Source organism: Lissotriton vulgaris, chromosome 11 (genome assembly GCF_964263255.1).
Source record: "Lissotriton vulgaris chromosome 11, aLisVul1.2, whole genome shotgun sequence".
NCBI lineage: Eukaryota > Metazoa > Chordata > Amphibia > Caudata > Salamandridae > Lissotriton > Lissotriton vulgaris.
Window position 1 is genome coordinate 881029857 of NC_141699.1, and position 20254 is coordinate 881050110.

The following is a 20254-nucleotide window of genomic DNA, read 5'->3' on the forward strand; positions in this document are numbered from 1 at the left end:
AGGCACGTATTGTTGACATATCTTCAACAGCTTCTCCGCCAGTGATTATTTGAACAGATTACTGGGGGCTTTAAGTATGTTATTAGGAGGGGAGTTCTCAAGGCATGGAATTCCCTAGAATTATGGGGGAAGTGAAAATGAAAACAAATCTAAGTGCTAATTCAATCTCAGTGTTTACGGCTGTCAGCGTCTCATTGGAGCAGGAATGTCGGGTGTTAAAATATACGTTGATTTAAGTATCATCAAATGACAATTGATTATTATTCAAATCATCTATTATATTTATTTTATTGAAAATAACAAATATGGGGATTAAAAAGAACACAGTGGTGAAAATGGGTAATGAGCAATATAAAAATATTTCGTGGGAGTATTGTTATTACAATAGATCTATTGGCCAGTCACGAGGTGGCTTTTTCGTGGTTTAGGAGTCGTAAAAAATGTAGTGGTTTGGCATTGCTCATTGTTTAGCCTACGTGGTTTTGGAATTCGTGGTTTAAGTAGTAGTTGTTCAATCATACATCCCTAAATACCTTCAGCATCGCATCTTTAAAAGCATCAATTTGCTGCAGTAGAACTGATGGCTTGGAGAAATTGTGGCCCACCAGGACCAACTGTGGAATTCCCTTTGTATTCGGAGCTCCGAAATGTGACAGACTAACATTGTGACACCTATGCACCTTACCTTTGGATAGAGTGCATCAGGGGTGGGGCAGAGTCCTGCTTCGCGTTCTTGTATTTGCATGTGTACTTCGATTTTGACTTACTGGAGGACTTCGACTGCAAAGTTGACCTCTTGTGAGAGCGACCACAGAAATGGAATTGAGTTCAGACCCTCGACTTGGAGGGGAAGTGGGCGAAAAAGGGACTACTGATTCTTCTTGTAGTCATTGATGTACTGCTTTGATTCTAGGCCCCAGATCTTCTTTAGGAACATTAGGACACACTTGTCAGACATGCCCAGAGCCCAACCACCAGAGAGACATCTTGTGCTGGTCCGTAACTGACATTGGTTTTCTACAATTGTGGCATGGTCTGAAAATGTAGTCTTCAGAGCGGACACTGTTCCTAGCACACTGGATTTCATTCTGTTTTCAGGAGTCATAAGAACGCTGACTAAATTGGAAGCAGAGCTCTGGACCTGCACCAGAAGGTGTGGAAAGAAAAGATTTGACATTAATGGCTCAGGGTTGTAGCTTTATGTCACTCCAACTCAGTCACTTCCAGACAGTATGTAATCTACACAGCTGCATGGCGCCACCTGGTGGCACGGGGTAGCATTACTGGGCAAAGATTTCGAGATCCAGACTGGCACCATGGAAGTACATTAAGGTGTGGAATCTGCAGTTAGAAGTACCAATCAGAAACATTTATACTGACTAAGCAGTAATACATATGCAACAATTTCCTGCTTTTTGCATGGGGAATATGTGAATAACTAAATAGTTTCAGCCCTTGACATATGTTGATATTTTTTAAATGGTAGAAAATATTGACTCATACAGGCACATTTTCTAGAAAATATAACATTTTTCATCTGTTGATCTGGGATTGGGCATCCGGTATATAGGGAAAGGTTCTGATAATTACTTCATAACAATGGGAATCAGCTAGGTCGCAGGTGTTAACTTTTCCTTAGGGTGTAGGTCGCAGCGCGAATTGCAAAAGGTTTGGGGCGATTATATACACTAGAATATTCTAGTTTATAACATTTGGCATATCATTCCAAAATATAGACAATAACTTAGACCAAACAGATTTCTCTTTCTCAATTCTTGCGCAAATTACGTTATGTATTTCATACAAAAAACAACTTAACATCTGATAATCTGTACAGAGGAAAGTTAACTTTCTCTGTGATGAGAGGTGACATTGTTGGAAATGGAGTGCGATAAGGAAAGAACTCCATTTCCCCTCGACCCGGATTAAGCACAGGGGGAGGAAATAAAAGAGGACCCCAAAACTCATCATGATAAAACAAATTTAAATTTGGAATTATGTCCACAAACATGACATGGTGAGTCAAGAGATGGCGAACAGAGTGAATAATTGTAAGGGCTGGAAAAGTACCCCACACTGCATGAGGAAGGTGGAGCAAAACAGATGAAGCAAATTCGAGAGGCAAAGATGAGTCACTGTTGGGTTGTTCTTGCTTTTAAGTTCTCTTGATCTAAGAGATCATTGCACGATCTAGGAAGTGATTTTGCCCTGAGGCCTTTTCTCTTCATCTGGGATTTTCGGGCTCTGCAGCACCTTTAGGTTCTCAAGGGCATGTTTTCTCATTATGAGTTCACACAAAGTATCTATTCAAATACTGTGAAGTATGAACTAAGCAGTTCACCCAAGGATCTCAACTTTTATCGACCCCTGCCACCTCCACGTGTAGATCCCCTAGAACCCCCTCGCCGAGTGGGGCCTGAGCTAATATTGCTGCCTCCTCTCCAGTTTCCACTTCTTCCTCCTCTGGATGGGTTGCTGTTGCCTGGGGGTCCCCCAAATCCTTCCTCGCGAAGGGGATCCCTATCGTGAGACCTAGAGCGACTGGACTTCCTCACTCTCTGTGACGAAACTGTGGTTCCTCGACCTAATAAAAATAAGAAGGAAAAAAAGGGATGAGCATGCTTCAGTTGATAAGTGCCTACACATTACACTACATCAATTCTTGTCACAAATTATAATGTTATAGGTATCACACAAGGACATTTCAGCATTATCTTCAGACAGTTTGTGCCATTGTTATTTTACCTTTCCCTCTCTCCTCAGCTGAACACCCAGGGGTTTCTGCATCTCTGCTGTCGGGGGTCCCAGGTCCATCATGCCAGGGTCGCTTTCGGGGCGGTAAGGATGTATTGTCCATTCCCTGCAACGATGCAGTGCGCTCGCTTCCAGGAGAATCAGGGTCATTGGGAGAAGATGGCACAGGATGATCAGGACGTGGGCAGTCTCGGAAATGCTCTGGCCCTAATGAAAAAAAGAAGGAAAAATGTAAGCCTTTTCAGCATAGATATTAGCCAACATAATTCCCAACATTCAGGACTAAGAATCTGCCAACACCCACAATTTCTACAAACAGCAGTGTTCTCATTTGTGACTCGAGACTAAATCTAGGAAGAATGCTCATATCGTATTATAAACCAAGGTGGCGTATGCTTTTATTGAGAACTGCGGTTTCTTCTAGAAACATACATGCTGCCCTAAGTTTGCACAGCAAACCATTGTTTATGATGGATCTATCCGCAGATTCCTCACCTTCAAACCATGCCTGCGGACAGCAGATGTTGGCTACGGATCTGCACTACATCTGCATGTGTTGTCTAGGGTCTAAACATGACTCAAAGTCTGTTACAAATGATTCCTGATGTACTTAAAGGCCATGAGGGAGCAGAAGCCGAAACTATACATAATCCAAGCACAAGTAAAAGGGTAGGCTGTACTACGAACCATAGACTCACTGCTATGCCTAAATGCAGGTTCCCCACTGGTCCAGATCCTGGTCCCCCTTAAAGTCACTGACCTCAAATAATTTGAACAAGAAATCTATAATCTATAAAGACAAGAAGTTCAAGAGTAACACTTCCCAATCCTGTTAATCGTGCTCTAAGGAGAAGTCGCACAGTCAGTATTCGAAGGAACCAACTCTGCTGCCCTAGTCTGATTTGGACGCTACCCTGAGGTTGGTCCTGGCACACCTCGCGTTACCAAACTTCTTGACTCTGCAGCAAGTAAATGCCTTCAAGGAGGCCATGCTGCAACTTTTCCTCACTTGGCCCATTGGAAGTGGCAACCTAAACCACCATATACATGCAGAAAACTACAGGCTGCTGCTCTGGATCCTACCCTGCAGCCTGTTTTGGATTTGAAGATGATGTTGGCCCATAGTCAGCCGATAAGCTTAAGGAGATAATCAATTAAGACCGAATTTTGAAGGATTCCCAGGCAGTTCCACTCCTTTAGGACAGTACTACTGAGAGGGACACTGGGTCAGATTCAGATGCTGTCGAGGGCCTCCAAAACATTGCACGTTGCCTGACCAGGAGACTGATAGTTTACTTTCACCTCATTACACTAACACTGGCCTATTTCTCGACTTACAGAATGCCAGGGGCCTGGACACTTCTCCTAAAACATAGCTGAATTCCCTACTGGAGGCCCCTAAAGAAGAGTGCACCACTTTTATGGGGGTCCTCCACAAAGCTGCAGAAGTGTTGAAACTTCTGCTTTCTACAGCAGAAACCAAGTCAAATCTATTGACTGAGATTGTGCAGCACTGACCTGCCACTTCAAAACCCATCTTTCTCTTGAACAAAGCTGTGACAAAGACACTGATTGGAAACTGGTCTAGGCCCCACTTTGCTCCTTTAGCAAGTCTCCCCTGGCCTGCCATGGGGACCTGTCCTTTCTGACCCGGCATCCAACTCTTGCAAGCTTGTAGGCTCAGGTTTCCACCAGAAATCCTCAATGCAAACCCCACTGTGCACCCCTCAACACCCCCTCCAGATAGGGAATTGAAGTACACAGATGTATTCTGGAAGAGGGTCTTCTTATCTGCTAGTCTAGGTTTGGTTTGGCTGCCTGGATGCTGGGGAGCTATATCCATGCCCTTTGGGATATGACCAGCAAGATCTTGCCAAACATTCCTGAGGAATTAAAAAATGCTTTTGCTCAGACAATATAAGGCAGACTGATGCAGCTTAGTGTGTGTTGAGAGCAGGACTAGGTGCAACACATTGTGTAGATTGTGCCATGGGCATCCATGTGGGGCTTCGGTGAGATGCCTGGATGAGTGCCACAGGCTATTCAGGCAACGGGCAGACATCCCTTATAGGCATGCAATTTGTTGGTTCCTGGCTTTTTGGAGAGAAAAAAAGCTGCATTGGAGAGCTTCAAGGATAGCCAGACTCTGGCCCACTTCTTAGGCTCATTATCACCAGCCTATTAACTCTATCATAAGAAAATTAAGAAGCTATGCGTGTCCTCTTGTCTATAGCTATAGGCAGTCCTTACTGCCTATGCAAGAACCCATACAGCCTATTCGTGGCTTCTGCTGACAGTGGCAGACCACGTGGCCAGCAGTAAGGTAAGTGCTGCTTCTGCAAGAGCTGCAACTGCAGCCAAACCACTTTAAATCCTCCTCCTATCATCATGAATAGCCGATAGGGAGTACAAATATTTTGAGTTCTGTAGGTTCTTCAACACGCTCCTCTTTACATCTGTTCTGTTCAGTTCAGGCAGATCATGCCTCTATCCTTGGCCACTAAGTTCAATTACCGATATTCAAAGAGGCCATTGAACTGTATGACAGCGAGTCCAAGTGCCTTAGCCAATATGGGGAGCTGGTTCCTTACTTGGCTCTTTACGTGCGTGCTCTGTTCTTTGTAGAGGGTGTCTGCAGTCATTATGCGTGGGGCATCTTGTGTTCCCCGACTGTGATTTAGCGTAAACCAAATACAGACCTTCAGCTTCCCTTAATGTCTTTAGGTTGTGGTCTATTCGGTATTTGGTATTTTTCGCTCAGGATCGCTTCATTTGCTTCAGTTTTCTACGCTCATTAGGGTCAAATTTCCTTCGAGTTGACCGAGAGCACTGAGTGACCTGCACTGCGGTCTCAGGCGGCCGCCATCTTGCTCAGGGCTGCCTGAAACTTGATTTTAGGCTGTTCTGCAATACAGTACTACTTCCAGCATATCAGTAACCACAGAAGCCTCTGCCTGACCCACCTGTGTTCCGCCGTGGGATCAGATGCAGACCCGCAGCCTGGTTTGACGCCGGAGCCTACGGAGCCGAGTGTGCCGGGTGACCGCGATTGCGCTGTTGGTATGGTGCCGAAGAGTGCAGCAGCGGCTGCTGCAAAGGCGAGAGCAGCGCGACTCGCTCAGCGCGAAAATATGGAGGCCTCGGTTAGGGGAGGTGGAGGCGGAGTGAGGAGTCCGGCAGCCGGGGGGGCCCTTGAGAAGACGCCTGGCAAGTCGGCTACTGGCGCCGCTCGGAAAGGCGGGCAGAATACTCCCTCTGTCGCCGACTTCCTCCGCAAACCCCCAGGGAAGCTCCTTCCGGGGCAAGCTGTGCAGAGTCAGTCAAGCGCAGAGCTCAGACCTCAGACGCCGGTAACAGAGACTGCTCTGTGTGAACCAGCTGGTGCCATGACAAACGAAAGGGCTCCACACAGACGAGCAGGGACAGAAGGAGGAATCACGCAGGACAAAACGGTGAGCGAGGACAATGTCAATATCAGTGTCAATGCTAATATGGGATGCAAGGTTAAAACGAGCAGCATGAATAAAAAAGCATTGGTACTGCAAATGCCTTAAATAATACAGTTTCAAATGAACTGCCTGATTCTTTAATACAAACCAATTTGCTGACACCTGGATCTATAATTACTGAGAGTGTGAATGACATCTCTAGGGGGGCAAATGCTGTATCAACTCAATCAGACTCACGCGTGATACCAGTGGATATGGATGTTGGGTTGGTTATACTTCCCGGGACTAATGTACAAACAGATAGTCAGCACAACGGAATAAGTATTGTCACTGAAACTCCTGCTGAACCTAGAACTTGCAATCTGGAGCCTATAAACCCAGTTCCAGCTATAGTTGAGCCTACGGACACCCAAACAAACTGGCAGACAAAATCTCAGGCTGCTCTACATCTGGATCGTTTGGGGCATGAGGAACATGAGGAACATGAGGAACAAGGGGTGGCTCTCCCAGCAGAATCACACAGTCAGAGCGATATTGAAGCTGATGGTGAAGATGATACAGATAAGGACAGAGACTGGGAAATGGATAAGGAAAGAGATAAGGATAAGGATCTGAGTGATTTCTATTCCTTCTCAGATGAGCTTGGTTGGACATCAGGTTCAAATCTAGGTGACTCTAGTGATGATGAAACTAGCATTAAGGCTGTGAAAACTGCTCAAAAAATCTTACATAGACACAGAAGGAGCCAACAAGACACAGACGAATTAACATGGGACTACGCAACTACAAGTAGTATACCACCGCCAGCTGCGTTAGCGACCCAACAACCAGATTTTGGGACTCCAACTGCGACTGATAAATCCGCCCCTACAATTGAGACGGTGCTGCTAGCTATTGCGGCACATCGAGAAGAGACTTCTCAAGATGGGCGGAAGGCACAAGCGGAGCTACGAAAAGTTCAGGGAGTGGTCCGCAAACTATCAAGGAAAATTACTTCATTTAATGATCGTATGACTGAGGTAGAAGCAAGGGTGGTCGCTAATGAATCCGAGATCGCTGTAAATCGCGAACAGATTGACAACCATGAGAAGGGGCTTACTGATGTGATGTGGAAGCTCGAAGATATGGAAAACCCCTTACGCAGAAATAATCTGAGAGTCCTAGGTGTTCCAGAAGGAGCGGAGGGAACGGACGCCCGCCCCTTTTTGGTCAAACTATTTCAGGACTCCCTACCAGAACTGTCAGCCTGGAATTGGGACCTAGAGATCCAGCGTGCACATCGCGTACCTCTCACCATGAGAAATGCCCCGAAACCCGGTGCATATCCGAGAGCTATACTCGTATACTTCGGGAATTTCATGCTGAGACAGGCAATATGGGAAAAAGCACGTCCAGAGTCAAAAAAAACTAGCGGGCAGATAACCTATTTTGTACGCCCTGACTTCTGTCACACCACAGTTGAGCGAAGGTGGCGCTTGCGCCCGCTCATAAAACCTTTTCAAGACAAGAAGCTCCAGGCATACCTAAATAATCCTGCTAGGCTGAAAGTGATTAATGGTACCCAGATTAAGTTTTTTACCTCAGAGGTTCAGGCAAAAGAGTATTTAGATAGCCTTCCATGAGGTGGAAAAGACGAGACTAAAACCTTTTATATTTGATTGCTCACGCTGCATTTTTGCTTCTTCATTTACAAATTCTTTCTGGTCACTTTTCACTTATGGGATTAGGACCTTATGAATAAGTATTAACTGTTGGACTGGGAGCACCAGAGTGACAACGCACGCACATCACCACAGACTCTAATGGAGTCTAATTGCCTTTGTTTTTGGAGGGTGGGGGGGAGGGAAGGGCCAGAGGGTGGGAATGGGCGGGGGAGCAGCTGGGGGAAAAAATCTAAAAAAAGCAATCATGAATGTAGAAGCAGAAGCAGAATCAGAAAAAAAATTTGTATTTCTAACTTGGAAAATAAAGCTTTGTTTGACAATATAGTGGATCAGGAATGGGGGAAAAAACAAAACATAATATGGCTAGGATAAAACTTTGCTCCTGGAATGTGGCTGGCCTCAATGATAGGACAAAAAGAGAGCAAATGTGTGGGATAATTACACAGAATGCGTTCGATATTGTATGTCTTCAAGAGACTCATATTCCTTGGGATGAAAGGGGAGTATTAAGGGTCCCTGGATTCAAATTGTTGGGATGTACCTCTCATACCTCAAGGACTAGAGGGGTTGCTATATTGGCTAAACCTTTTTTGGGTGAGCCAAAACGCGTAGCTGCTGACTCACTGGGCAGATGGGTTATAGTTGAGCTTAAGCAGGGGATTACAATATGCTCTATTTATGCCCCAAATGAGGACGATCCTTCTGTATTTTTTGATCTCGAGACAGAGTTGTCATCATGGCCCCAAGCACTTATTTTTTGTGGTGATTTCAATATCTCCCTGCCGAAAATGGAATGCGCTTATAATCAATCCCGTGACAAATATACTGGCCGTAAGCCTAAAGTTTATAGCGCTCTTTTTCAATTAAAGGAAAGTTTAGGTCTATCCGACATATGGGATCTGAAACAGCCACAAGATCCAGGATACACATATTTCTCGTGTCCTCATAAAAAATATGTCCGAATAGATTACATCTGGTTGTCTAGTAACAGGGCTAGCCAGGCAAGAATTTGTAAATTACCGAAACTCATAGCGGATCATAATCCGTTAGTACTATATATAAATATAGATAATATGGCTAGACCTCGGACAAGCTGGACATTCGATCGAAAACTCCTTGTTAATAGGGGATATACTGATCATATTAAAGTATGGGCTCAAGGATTTTTCGATTGTAATAGATATAGCTCATCCAGAAATACGGTATGGGATTGTTTTAAGGCATCGATACGGGGGGAGACAATTAGCTACGTCGCCAGGCACAGAAGAGAAATTGCTATGTTAAATGATATACAACTACAAAACTTAGCTAGGAAAGAAGAGAGGCATACTGCTATAATTGCTCAGGGTGGCAAGGATGGAGAGGGGGATTCAATTTTGAGAGAAATGACGATCCTCAAGGCAGCGATAAATAGCAAACTAACTCAAAAGGCAGCTGAGACGTATCAATCCCACCGCAATGAGATTTATGAAACTGGAGAGAGGGTAGGGAAGCAACTAGCACTCAGTACGCGACAAAAACAATCTCTTAATTCAATTGTGTGCATTGAGTCCGAGGGACAAGAACATACAACACCAGAAGCAATATTAGAAGTTTTTAAGAATTTCTATAAGAAACTGTATAATAATGAGGACTCTCTCGACCTCAAAGCAATTCAAAACGAAGTGGCCGGATGGGCTGCTGAATCAGGAAGTATCTCAGGGTTAGATATGGCTACTAAACAAGACCTAGAAAGGGATATAACCCTGAGTGAAGTAAGACTAGCCTTAGCAGAACTGGCCTCGGGCAAGGCAGCAGGTCCCGACAAAATTCCCCTTGAGCTCTATAAAATTTTGGATAGTATTATAACTCCTATTCTCCTCGATCTATTTATTGGGGTTCAAGTTAGTGGTAAACCTCCTAGATCATGGTTGGAAACGAACATTGTGGTATTTCCAAAAAAAGATAAATCTCCCAAATTGCCATCATCCTATCGACCGATCTCTCTGATCAATTCAGACTCGAAGCTATACTCTAAGATCCTGGCTAATCGGCTCAGGGGGACGATCGAGTCTCTGGTCTCCCCGTGGCAGCATGGTTTCATTCCGGGTAAGGACACTACGGACCATACTAGACGGGTCATCGCCCTGTTTGATGCCATGGCTGTCACGGGGGGCCGGATGTCGGTGGTCCTCCTGGATGCCGAGAAGGCCTTTGACCGGGTTTCATGGGCTTTTTTGTGGGCAGTGCTAGAATATAATAACATGGGACCATGTCTAATTAAATCTTTAAAAGCAATGTACTTCTCACCTAGGGCCAGAGTTTTGGCGATGGGTCAGGAATCGAGTCTTTTTGATATATCCCGTGGGACTAGGCAGGGGTGCCCATGCTCCCCTATCCTCTTCGCACTGTATATAAATCCCCTCATTATAAAATTGTTAAACACCGAGGCAATTCGACCAATAACTCTTGGTCCATTCGACACTAAAGTATTGGCCTATGCCGATGACGTGGCGGTAGTAACATCACACCCCAAGGAGGCAATAACGGAAATTGAACGAATTACTCATGCTTTTGGTCAGGTTTCGGGATATTCCTTAAATACGGATAAAACGATGGTTATATGTACACAAAATACCCAATTTATAGACCCTAGGAAAGTAGATAGCGCGGTATATCTGGGAGTCCGTATATCCTCTAAAATTGATGAGATTATTAAAATAAACTATGATCCACTAGTACAGAAAATAACAACAGATTTAAAGCGGATAGATGGTATACATCTCTCAATCATTGGAAGAAGTAACTTCCTTAAAATGAACACTCTACCTAGGGTTCTCTATTTGTTCCGTGCGATCCCGCTATTGGTGGATGACAAAACCATTAAGATCCTCGAATCTCAGATGAGTAAGTTTATATGGGGATACGGGAAGATAAGGAGATCTATCCGTTTTCTTTCTCTCCCCGTCATAAGAGGCGGTCTCGCAATACCTAACTTAGGGTATTATATGCTTGCAGCTCTACTATATCAGATGAAGCCACTGTTTTATATAAGATCGCTGAGAAACGAAGTAGGTGAGAGTTATATTCCCTCAATATTCGAACTAGTTATCGGGGATAAGGCAAGAGGCCTTTTAGTAAAACAGCTTGAGCCCTCATACTACAAAAAAGTTAAATTTAAGACTATACTGAGCGTTTGGGGTATTTGGAAAAAAATTAGGAAACAACTGAATATTACGAAATACAATAAGTATACATCACTTTGGCACTCTACCATACTGCCACCAGCTATATATGATACAATTGCCAGGAAATGGGAAATATGTGGAGTCACGACTCTCGGTGACTTCCTGTCCCCTCCTGTTGGACAAAGATTCCAACAGTTACAATCTAAATTTTCTATTCATAGCAATAGTGTATTTAAGTACATTCAGATTAACATGATATTGGGCTTAAGGTGTGCAGATATTACACTGGAGAATGTTCCTCTACTTGACTGTCTATTAAGATCATCAACTAGGATTGGTACGATTTATGATGTACTAATAGACAGCCAATCTGATGACGTCGATGTGGTGGAGCAGGGTTGGTCAAGGAAATTAAATAATCCCAATGTCGATATTGATAAGATATTGGTTTTGTCAACAAAACTGTTTATGTCTTCTAATTTAAAAGCACAGTTGTATAAGACCATATATGATCTATATTTCACCCCCGCTAAACTTTTCGCTTGGGGGAAAAGAGCTAATTCAGAATGTCCTAGATGTGGAAATTGCCCGGCACATTTGATTCATATGTTATACGAGTGTGGAAAATTAGTATTATTGAAAAAAATGATAATGGATTTCTGGCAAGAAGTGTTTAGTCATCCAATCGCCGAATCCCCCTCCTTGTTTATCTTGGGATATGATAATACACTATCACATACCAATGAAGAAGAAGCACTGCTTTTTTTGGGGTCAGCAGTCTTTCGTATTATATTAACAGCACGGTGGAAAGACACAGATCCCCCCAACTTTCAGATATGGTTATCAAGACTGTTGGGTATGTATAACCAAGAGAAAGCGATATTTGCCTGTAAAGGGTTGAGGGCTCAAGCACGTGGTATTAAGATTTGGAAACCAATTGAGAATTGGAGCAAATACTAGAAATGCTAGCCAGAATGAAATCACCTATGTAAATAATATCTTGCTCTCTTTCTCGTTTTTTTTATTTTCTTCTTTCTCTCTTTTCTCCATTTTGTGTTTCGTAGTTTTTGTTCTCTTTTTGTAAATTTGTTTTCGGTGACTAAAAAGTATTGTTTTTTGTCTGCATTTGTGAATTGCCAAATAAAATCTTTAAAAAAAAAAAACAAAAACAAAGAGGCCATTGATAGATTGTCCTTGGGCGGGAGTGAAAAATATATTGTTCCTGGTAATTTTTAGGATGGTCCCTAGTTACAGTTTTTTGTCATCACTTCTGGAGGTGATGGGATTCCAGGGTGGAATCTGATGGTGCAACTTGGCGCAGAGCAATTGCTGGAAAAATTCCAGTTGCAGTCTGGCACTTTGGGAAATTCAGAAGGTGAGAAATTTGTGGTTAGAGAATCCACCAGAAAGCGCTTTACCGAAGATAAGGAATTTGTTTGTTAAGAACAGATCAAACAGTTAGAAAAAGGGTTATATTTAAACATTGTATGCCTCACCAACACACCTAAATCTATGAAAACCCAGTACATTAAACAGAGGATTATGTAGGACAATGTCAAACTAAGAGTTTGACAAGAAATGACTGCCAATGAAGTGCCTCAAAACTAATTTCTTTTAAGCCCCATAAAAAGGATGGCTGACTACAATGTCTCCAAACGCATTTACATTTGCCTCCAAAAAGGAGGGAGGGTCCTAAGATCTAAGCAAAAAGTGACAATGGAATAATGGGATTGCTAGCAAATAATCTAGGCATTAACTTAGCCCCCTTTCTTGTCCCCGTCACTGTGTGACAAGATGCACTACAGCCAAAAGACAATTGGCTTCAAGACACCTTCAAATGCAGAAATCAGCAACTCATGATTGTCGACAACACAATTCATATGTGTGAAAAAAGAACCAGGCTTAGGGCCAGCCCACATAGCATCAAACATCACAAATTATCTCAAAGACTAAAAGTATGTTACAGGTTAACACTGGTCACTCTACTTGTATCCAAAGAATGCAACACAGCTTTGGTAGTATAAGCATGGATGGGATGAAAAATGGGGAACACATTTAGATTCAAGGTAGAACCTGGATGTGACCTTGGTGACAAAGCCAGTTCACCAATACAGTTTACCAGTATACTGAACACCTGAAAGATTATCTTGAATGACAAATGCCCTTAACAACTCAAAGTGTCTATTCTAAGGTTGCCAAAACAAGTGACAGATCCCAGGGAGGAATCAGATCCTTCCCATCAGTGAGTTAAATCTGCACAGTGCCTCATCAACTATGTAGTAGACAAAGGCATTCATTGAATCCTACACTAAGCTACTTTTGAACAGTGAACCTTTCCAAAGTTTGGGTCACTCCCTGTTACTGGGCAGGACCCACAAACAAACGGAGACCACTAATTGTCTCCAAGTGATAATGTAAACCAAAAAGCGCTTTACCTATTCAACAGAACATCAAACTAAACGACCACTGGAGGTGTTTGATTCAACAAAGATTCTAAAAATATATGGTGAGGGTTGCTGGCTATCTATCTTTATTCTGGTGCTGCAAACCTCCCAATTAAAAGTGGTTAATATGCCATCCTTATTTATATAGTGCACATATATTTTTAGAATCGTTGTTGAATTAAACACGCTGGTTTGTTTTCTTGGGGCTCTAGGTGCATTAGTACAAGGTTTGTAATAGTGCACATTGGTATCTGTTCATTATTTTTACAATTCACTATTATCCTTTATACACATACAAAAAGTTTCTGTTTCTTTCTTACAGACTACACACAGAGAGAGTGACCGATGATGAGAAGCGGGTATACTGGTAATTGCTAGCCAGGAACCCCCTTGGGTGTTACGACAGTTAGGCACTCTCTTTGTTTTCACATTATTTTCTGTGTCTCATGGGGCCTGTGTCTGTTCTTTATAAATACACATCCTTGACCTATGGGATTAGTGTTATTTTACACATTCGAGGGGTCTAGAGTAAGTATGATATATCAGACCCCCTCCAGTGGTCGTGTAGTTTGATGTTCTGTTGCATAGGTAAGGCGCTTTTTGGTTTACATTTGATTGAGCGGGGACGGCCTTACCTTATTTACCCCTACACTCCTATTGATTGATTACCAAGTGATAATGGACAAGGCTAAAGTTCAGGCACCTGTGCCAACAATCACATCGCCTTAAGCCCAGACATTTTACACTGGAATGGAGGCTGATGGCTAAATGCCTCTGCTATAGCAGCCAACAGCCTAAGTTGACAATGAGTTTGACTAAATCCTACATCCAAGAATCCAGAGTGGCAATGAAAAGCCATGATTATTTTTTGAGGACAGACCAGGACAAATTGAAAGACACAGTCAAGGAAACTGAAATGTTTGTTGCACCACTCATGCCTGAGGTAATACTATTGCTCAAGCAGGTGCAACAATAATAGAATAATTGTGGATGTGCCTGAAATAACAGAGGGCACCAACCTGGTGCTGTTCTTAGAAGACTGGGTCACTAAAACTGTAGCCCCGTAAGGCCTTTTGCCCTTCCTTTCCTTTTAACATGCACACATGGACCAGATTCCTCCACCTCCAGCCAAACACTGACAAAGTCCAGTATTGGGAGCTTATTAAATTATAGAGACCGAGATCTAGTTCCTCATTGAGCAAGGCACCTTGGCTTCACAGAATTCGAGACAAACTCAGATGATCTTTCAGGATAACTGCCATTCAATCCAAGCTGAAGATCATGGCAGACAAAGACTAACTTTGTGGATGCTGCTGCCTGGGAGTGGGGGCGAGTGAAAAGTTGATCTCAAAAGGAAGAAGAGCAACAGTAGCGTATGTGGCAATGGCGCAGAAGGAGAAACACCAAATGGCAAAAATTACCTGAAAGGTCACCACAACATGTTGCTGAATCTACAGGTGCACAGTTTATAACAGTCACTAACACCAACCAGTCAAATTGAGACACTAATATGGAATTTCCACAACCTGATTCCAGTATGGAGGAGTTAATGGCAGAACCACCTCTCTCACCTTACATCATACTGATGACATCAAATGGAAAACCAGGCCATAAAGCAGAGATGTTAAAATGTCCTGAGTAATCGCAATGTACCTCTATGAATCACATATATTTGAACCTTTTTGCATTGCATTGACTTGGATTACTCTCCTACCTGTGATGTATGTTTGAAATGCCTTCTATTGATGAAGGTATGGTGACTGTTTAAACAGAATGTGGGGCTTGCTCATGGTATGCCAAGACTGCTATGGCCCAATGTTCCAAATTTGTATACTAAACTTTGAAACTCTACTATGATTAGAACAGCAACATCATAACACACATTCCAATGTAAATTCCTTACATGAAGTGAGAGGTAATGGAAGCCTGGCTAAATGTCACAAAATGCCTGCCTACATACAACACAAATGGGCACATTTCGCACTCCTACAGGAGACACTTGGAAAGTGGATACCACAAACACTCAGCAGAAGAAGGAGGGGCCCCATTACATAGCAAAAAAGAAATATCCTGATGTTCTAGACGGGCACTTATATAGTTTAAGTCTGGGTTGTTATTTTGCTGCACCATTGCACTCATGGACCAATATGGTAGACACGTTATGATACAAGGAGGACTGGATGGGGACCCACTCTTCCTAGTGTTTGTTTATGCACCAAATGCCACACCGGTTAACTACGCTGACCAAAGTTATGCCAACATTTGGGCTTGGACCAGATAAGCCCCATGATATATATGGAGGTGACTAACTTATCGACGTACAACTATACGGGCATTTTACTCTTTTCCCAGGACAGCCAGTAGTCAATGTGTCACATGATTTTAAAGAGTGGATGTATAGAGGGAAAATGTATGATCTTTGGAGGCACTTGCAGCCTAATAACAGAGGTTCTCCTTATTCCCTGTAACTTGCATTCTGAATGGATTCATTTTAATAAAGACATTTATTAGGGAAAGCTTACACACTGCTGCATCAGAGAAAGACCTGCACCTCTCTGCAAGAATGAGGCACAGGGGCCCTGGAATGGTCCCCACAGTGTGAGCAGAACCAAATACCCCAAGAACGGAGCGTACCGAGGAATTTGTTTCAACTTGAGACCCTTAATAGAACTAAACACCAAGAGGTGATGCAGTGCTAATGAAAACCGGAAAGCTGTCCTTGGTCCATGCAAAGAAGAACTAAGAGTGTAGAAGGAGAACAATCTAGACTAAGAGGCTTGCATACAGAACAAAGTTCTCAACAAGATCCCAAGGTGTTTAGGTCTAAGGATTTGTAGAGCACTGCTAAGTACCCAAGAGGGTTTCTAAGTGATGTTCCTAGACACAGGGAGATTTAGTTATTCGCCCAGAATTGAAGGCTGTTGACCTGATGCTAAGACTCAAACCTGGATCCCCAGCACTAAAGTCTGCAGCTCTGGCTGGTAAGCCATAGCCTTTCATTTGAGTAAGAAACAAGGTACAGGATCAGAGGAGCCACAAACACTAAGAATCTACCACAACCACCTCACTAGAGTTGGTGTTGCCTCTACTGTTTGTGCCAGCACCAATAACGCAGCTAAGAAGTCAACAGGGCATGATCATTGCTCCTCGCGTCTGTGAGATATGCAGTGCACACCATATGAAGTAGTGTGCCAATTCAGCAGAAAGCAGGCACGCCCTGCACTGGTGAGTGAGAACAATTACTTTGACTACATCAGAAGTCCAGGAGGGGTGAAACAGAACTGCTACCAACAGGGGAGATGAACATTCAGACATACTGGTCATTGGTCCAGAAAGACACATCCAGATAGTTTGCCCCTACAACGGAGGCCCCAGACTTGACATATTGCACACATAGTAAACAAGGAAGCTGTCTCATATAAGCAGCCTAGGCTGCTTCTCCAGCAGTTTTTTAAATGTATTAGTACTACCCAGTAAAAGCTGTTATTTTTTAAACATTATGTACAGAATTATGATGTGTGATTTGACTAAAATAATTCTTATTTTCCAAAAGAATCATTGGTTAGACATTGAATTAATAACTGATATTAATTCTTTGAGTTCTAAATCGCTATCCTCTACACCACCTCCCATGAATGCTCTATTTCACTACCCTGAGGGTTGAGACCTAAACGGCTGTACTTCGTGCCCAGTCTGGGCACAATGGTGGTGAGGATAGGCCCAAGAAACAAGTGGTAAACGCACAGATTGATAAAATATGAGCACAGTAACCCCTGACTGCACCACAACACAAAGTTCCCACATTAATGGTGTTTTTCGTTGTTATTGCTTTACTTTTTTGTAATTTCTAATTTCTCAGTGAAACTAGTTTGAACTTCCAACAACAAATCAGAGGAAAACATGCTCAAATGTTTAACTTTGTTTTTTGTCACTCAGCTGCTTTTTCTGCACACAGGTTAAAGAATTAGTAAGTAAGTAATCTTTATTTGGCATAGTTACTTAAAACCATTGCAATATAAAATTAGATTAAGAACAGAGAAGATAAAACTGCAGTTTTAAAAGAATCAGAAATTAAAATGTTCATATTTCCTTATAACAAATATGCATATATTTGGACTTCGTATTTGTAAGGAGTTGCTCATTGTCTTCATGAACTCATGAAGTCGGTAAAACAGTCAGCAGAGTGAGGTCAAATCAGTTGAGCTGGGACAGTTGTGGGTTAGGTTTTTTGGCATCTTCTTTTCAACTGCCTTCAGAAATTTTACAAAGCTGCAATTCAAGCCAGGGTCATCAGAATGAAAACATCCCATCCCATGCATCCCATCTAACCGCCGCAAAAAACACGGCGGACTGCGCTTTTCTTCTCTAGGCCCTTCTTTTTGGAACTCCCTCCCTTCCTCCTTCCGTCACTGCCCCTCTTATGAGTTGTTCCGAAAAACATTAAAAACCTATCTATTCAAAGCGGCCTTTGAGTAATACCTTCTGCCCTGGCTCGATATGTCTGTTATGAGTGCCAAGAAACCGTTTCGGTGTACGTGCGCGGTACAAGCTTTTTAACATAACATAACAAGGACCGCCGTCCTTCTTGTACGGATCCCTTGCCGATTGAAGTGGTGCTTTAGCCAGCGTTTCCGTTCGTCCCGTAGTTTTTCACAAGAGCATATCAAATGCAGCATGTCCTCTTGTGCCAAGCCGCATAGCCGACAAAGGGGGTGAGCTTTGATTTTGAGCCAGCGTGGGAGATTTTGAGTACAAGGTAGCAGGCCCAACCTGTGCCTTAGAAAACACATCTGGACACTTTTGGAGTATCCCTCGGCCAGATAGCACTGTTGTGTTTTAGTTGTGTACGAATTCAGGGTCAGCCAGCCATGTGTTCTTTTCGAGAGGGCTTCCTTGTCTTGCAACCATGATTGTAATTTGATTGATTTTTTAACCAATTTTTTGAATATTGTATGATTTGTTGGAGTGTTCCATAGCTGTCTAGGGCTGTATTCGTCAGGCTGCCCGTGAGGTACTTAGCTGCTGCTGAGGAAGGATGCTGTTCTAACTCCTTCCACAGGTGTTCATTCAGGGTTCCTTGTTTTGATTTCCTCACTTTGTCCCAGGCTATCATATAGGCTCCCTGCCTTGCCAGGAATTGTTGGTCAATGCCGAATTCGAGCCTGATTTGAGCGGGTGAGGTTTGCTTGGGTAGGCTGAAAATGATTCTGTATGCAGCTGTTATAGTACTGTCAAGGGTCTTGGCATCCCTTCCTCTGAGTGCCTCACTCCCGTAGGTAATTGTTGGGAGAAGTTTAGCACGAATTACTTGCGTCAAGGGTAGGAGAGAGGGGCCGGAAAGTTTATGATTTAGTGACTTCAACTATATCGCTAGCGAAAGTCCTCTCCCTCGTATGCTTTTTCTCTGGACAGAGAACTGCCCTCCATTGTCGATCTTCACTCCTAGGTATTTGTATGTTGAGGTGTCTTCAATTCTTGTCGTATTCCAATGCCATGATGTTGGTTTCCTTTTTCTCTTGCTAATGGTCATTGTTTGGGTTTTCCCCAGGTTTATTGTAAGATCGTTCTTACTTGTATACCTTTGTGTTGCATCCAAAAGATGTTGAAGTCGTACCTTAGTGTGGCTTATTAGGACAATGTCGTCTGCGTATAGTAGACAAGGTAGCTGGAGCCCTCCTAGTTTAGGGGCGTGTGAGTTGCAGCCATTTAGTATTGGGACAAGGTCACCTAGGAACAGATTGAAAAGCGTGGGGGCCAGGACAGAGCCTTGCTTTAGGCCCTTATTTGTCTGTATGGGCCGTGACAAGGCGGATCCGTCCCCTATTTTTATCTGTACCCAGGTCTCTGTGTGCAGGTTGATGAGCAGGTCCAACAGGGGTCTCGAGATCCCCCAGTCAATTCAATTTAGCCCACAAAAGCTTCCGGTTTATGTTATCGAAAGCGGCCTTGTAGTCGATGAAGCAGAAATGGATGGGCATTTTGTTGAATTCTGCTTTGTCTATGAGCATGCCCATGCTCAAGATGTTCGTCATCGTGCCTACTGACTTAGGGAAGCCTGTCTGGTTGGCTGGGATTAAGGATAAAGAATTGGTATCACCCACCAGCCCAGGGACTACAGAAGAACAAGTCCTTGCTTAATGCACTCCTGTACCCAGACTGACATTCTGTTTGGCTTGTTTTTTACGCACAAACTATCCCCAGTGTCTTTGTCAGACATGGGTCAACCCAGGGGTGAATAAGAAGACATAGGCTAACAATCTTAATTTGCATCTGCACACCAGCTATTGTTCAGGAGTAAGGCAAAGGGTCAAGATGTAACTCATCCACTTAGCCATCTTTCTCATCACCTTGCAGAAGGCCTGGGAAGGGATCACTCTTCAGCTTGACCTTTTCTGCCTTTGCTGTGCTGCTAACAATGTATCCTCTCCTAAGGAACACCCTTTTGGGGTCCTGAGTGGTACCTGCAACAACTAGGCGAATCTGTTTTACCAAATTTTAGGGAACACTCCATTTGTGCTTCAAAGCTTGATGGCAAATTGATTTGAGCACCATGAGCTCTGAGCAAGCCTGAGATAAATGGTCACTTTATTCATCAGTTGAGCAGGCAACTTCCTGAAGTCCAAAACATAATCCACCAAATCATGGCGGAGGGATCCATGAGTGCTTCTTAGCCCCCTCTAATTTAAGTCAGTGGACAGTAGACAAGATTTCTTTTAGAACCTGGGTTATTTGGTAAAAGTGCATCATTCCTGCCCCAGAAGTGAAATCAGAGTCAC

General features: G+C 43.2%; 1 protein-coding gene across 2 annotated transcripts in view; it reads right to left on the reverse strand.

Moving 5' to 3' along the window:
• Positions 1-1770: 1770 nt before the first annotated feature.
• The window catches only part of WDR33 (WD repeat domain 33), a 1115698-nt gene continuing 1097214 nt past the window's right edge, over positions 1771-20254 (reverse strand). For both annotated transcript variants that reach the window (XM_086944027.1, XM_086944028.1), the window contains 2 exons: positions 2746-2961; positions 1771-2584 (listed from right to left, as the gene is read on the reverse strand). In XM_086944027.1, coding sequence (XP_086800153.1) covers positions 2358-2584; positions 2746-2961 — 443 coding nt within the window. In that variant the 3' untranslated portion in view covers positions 1771-2357. The remainder of the gene's footprint in view (positions 2585-2745; positions 2962-20254) is intronic.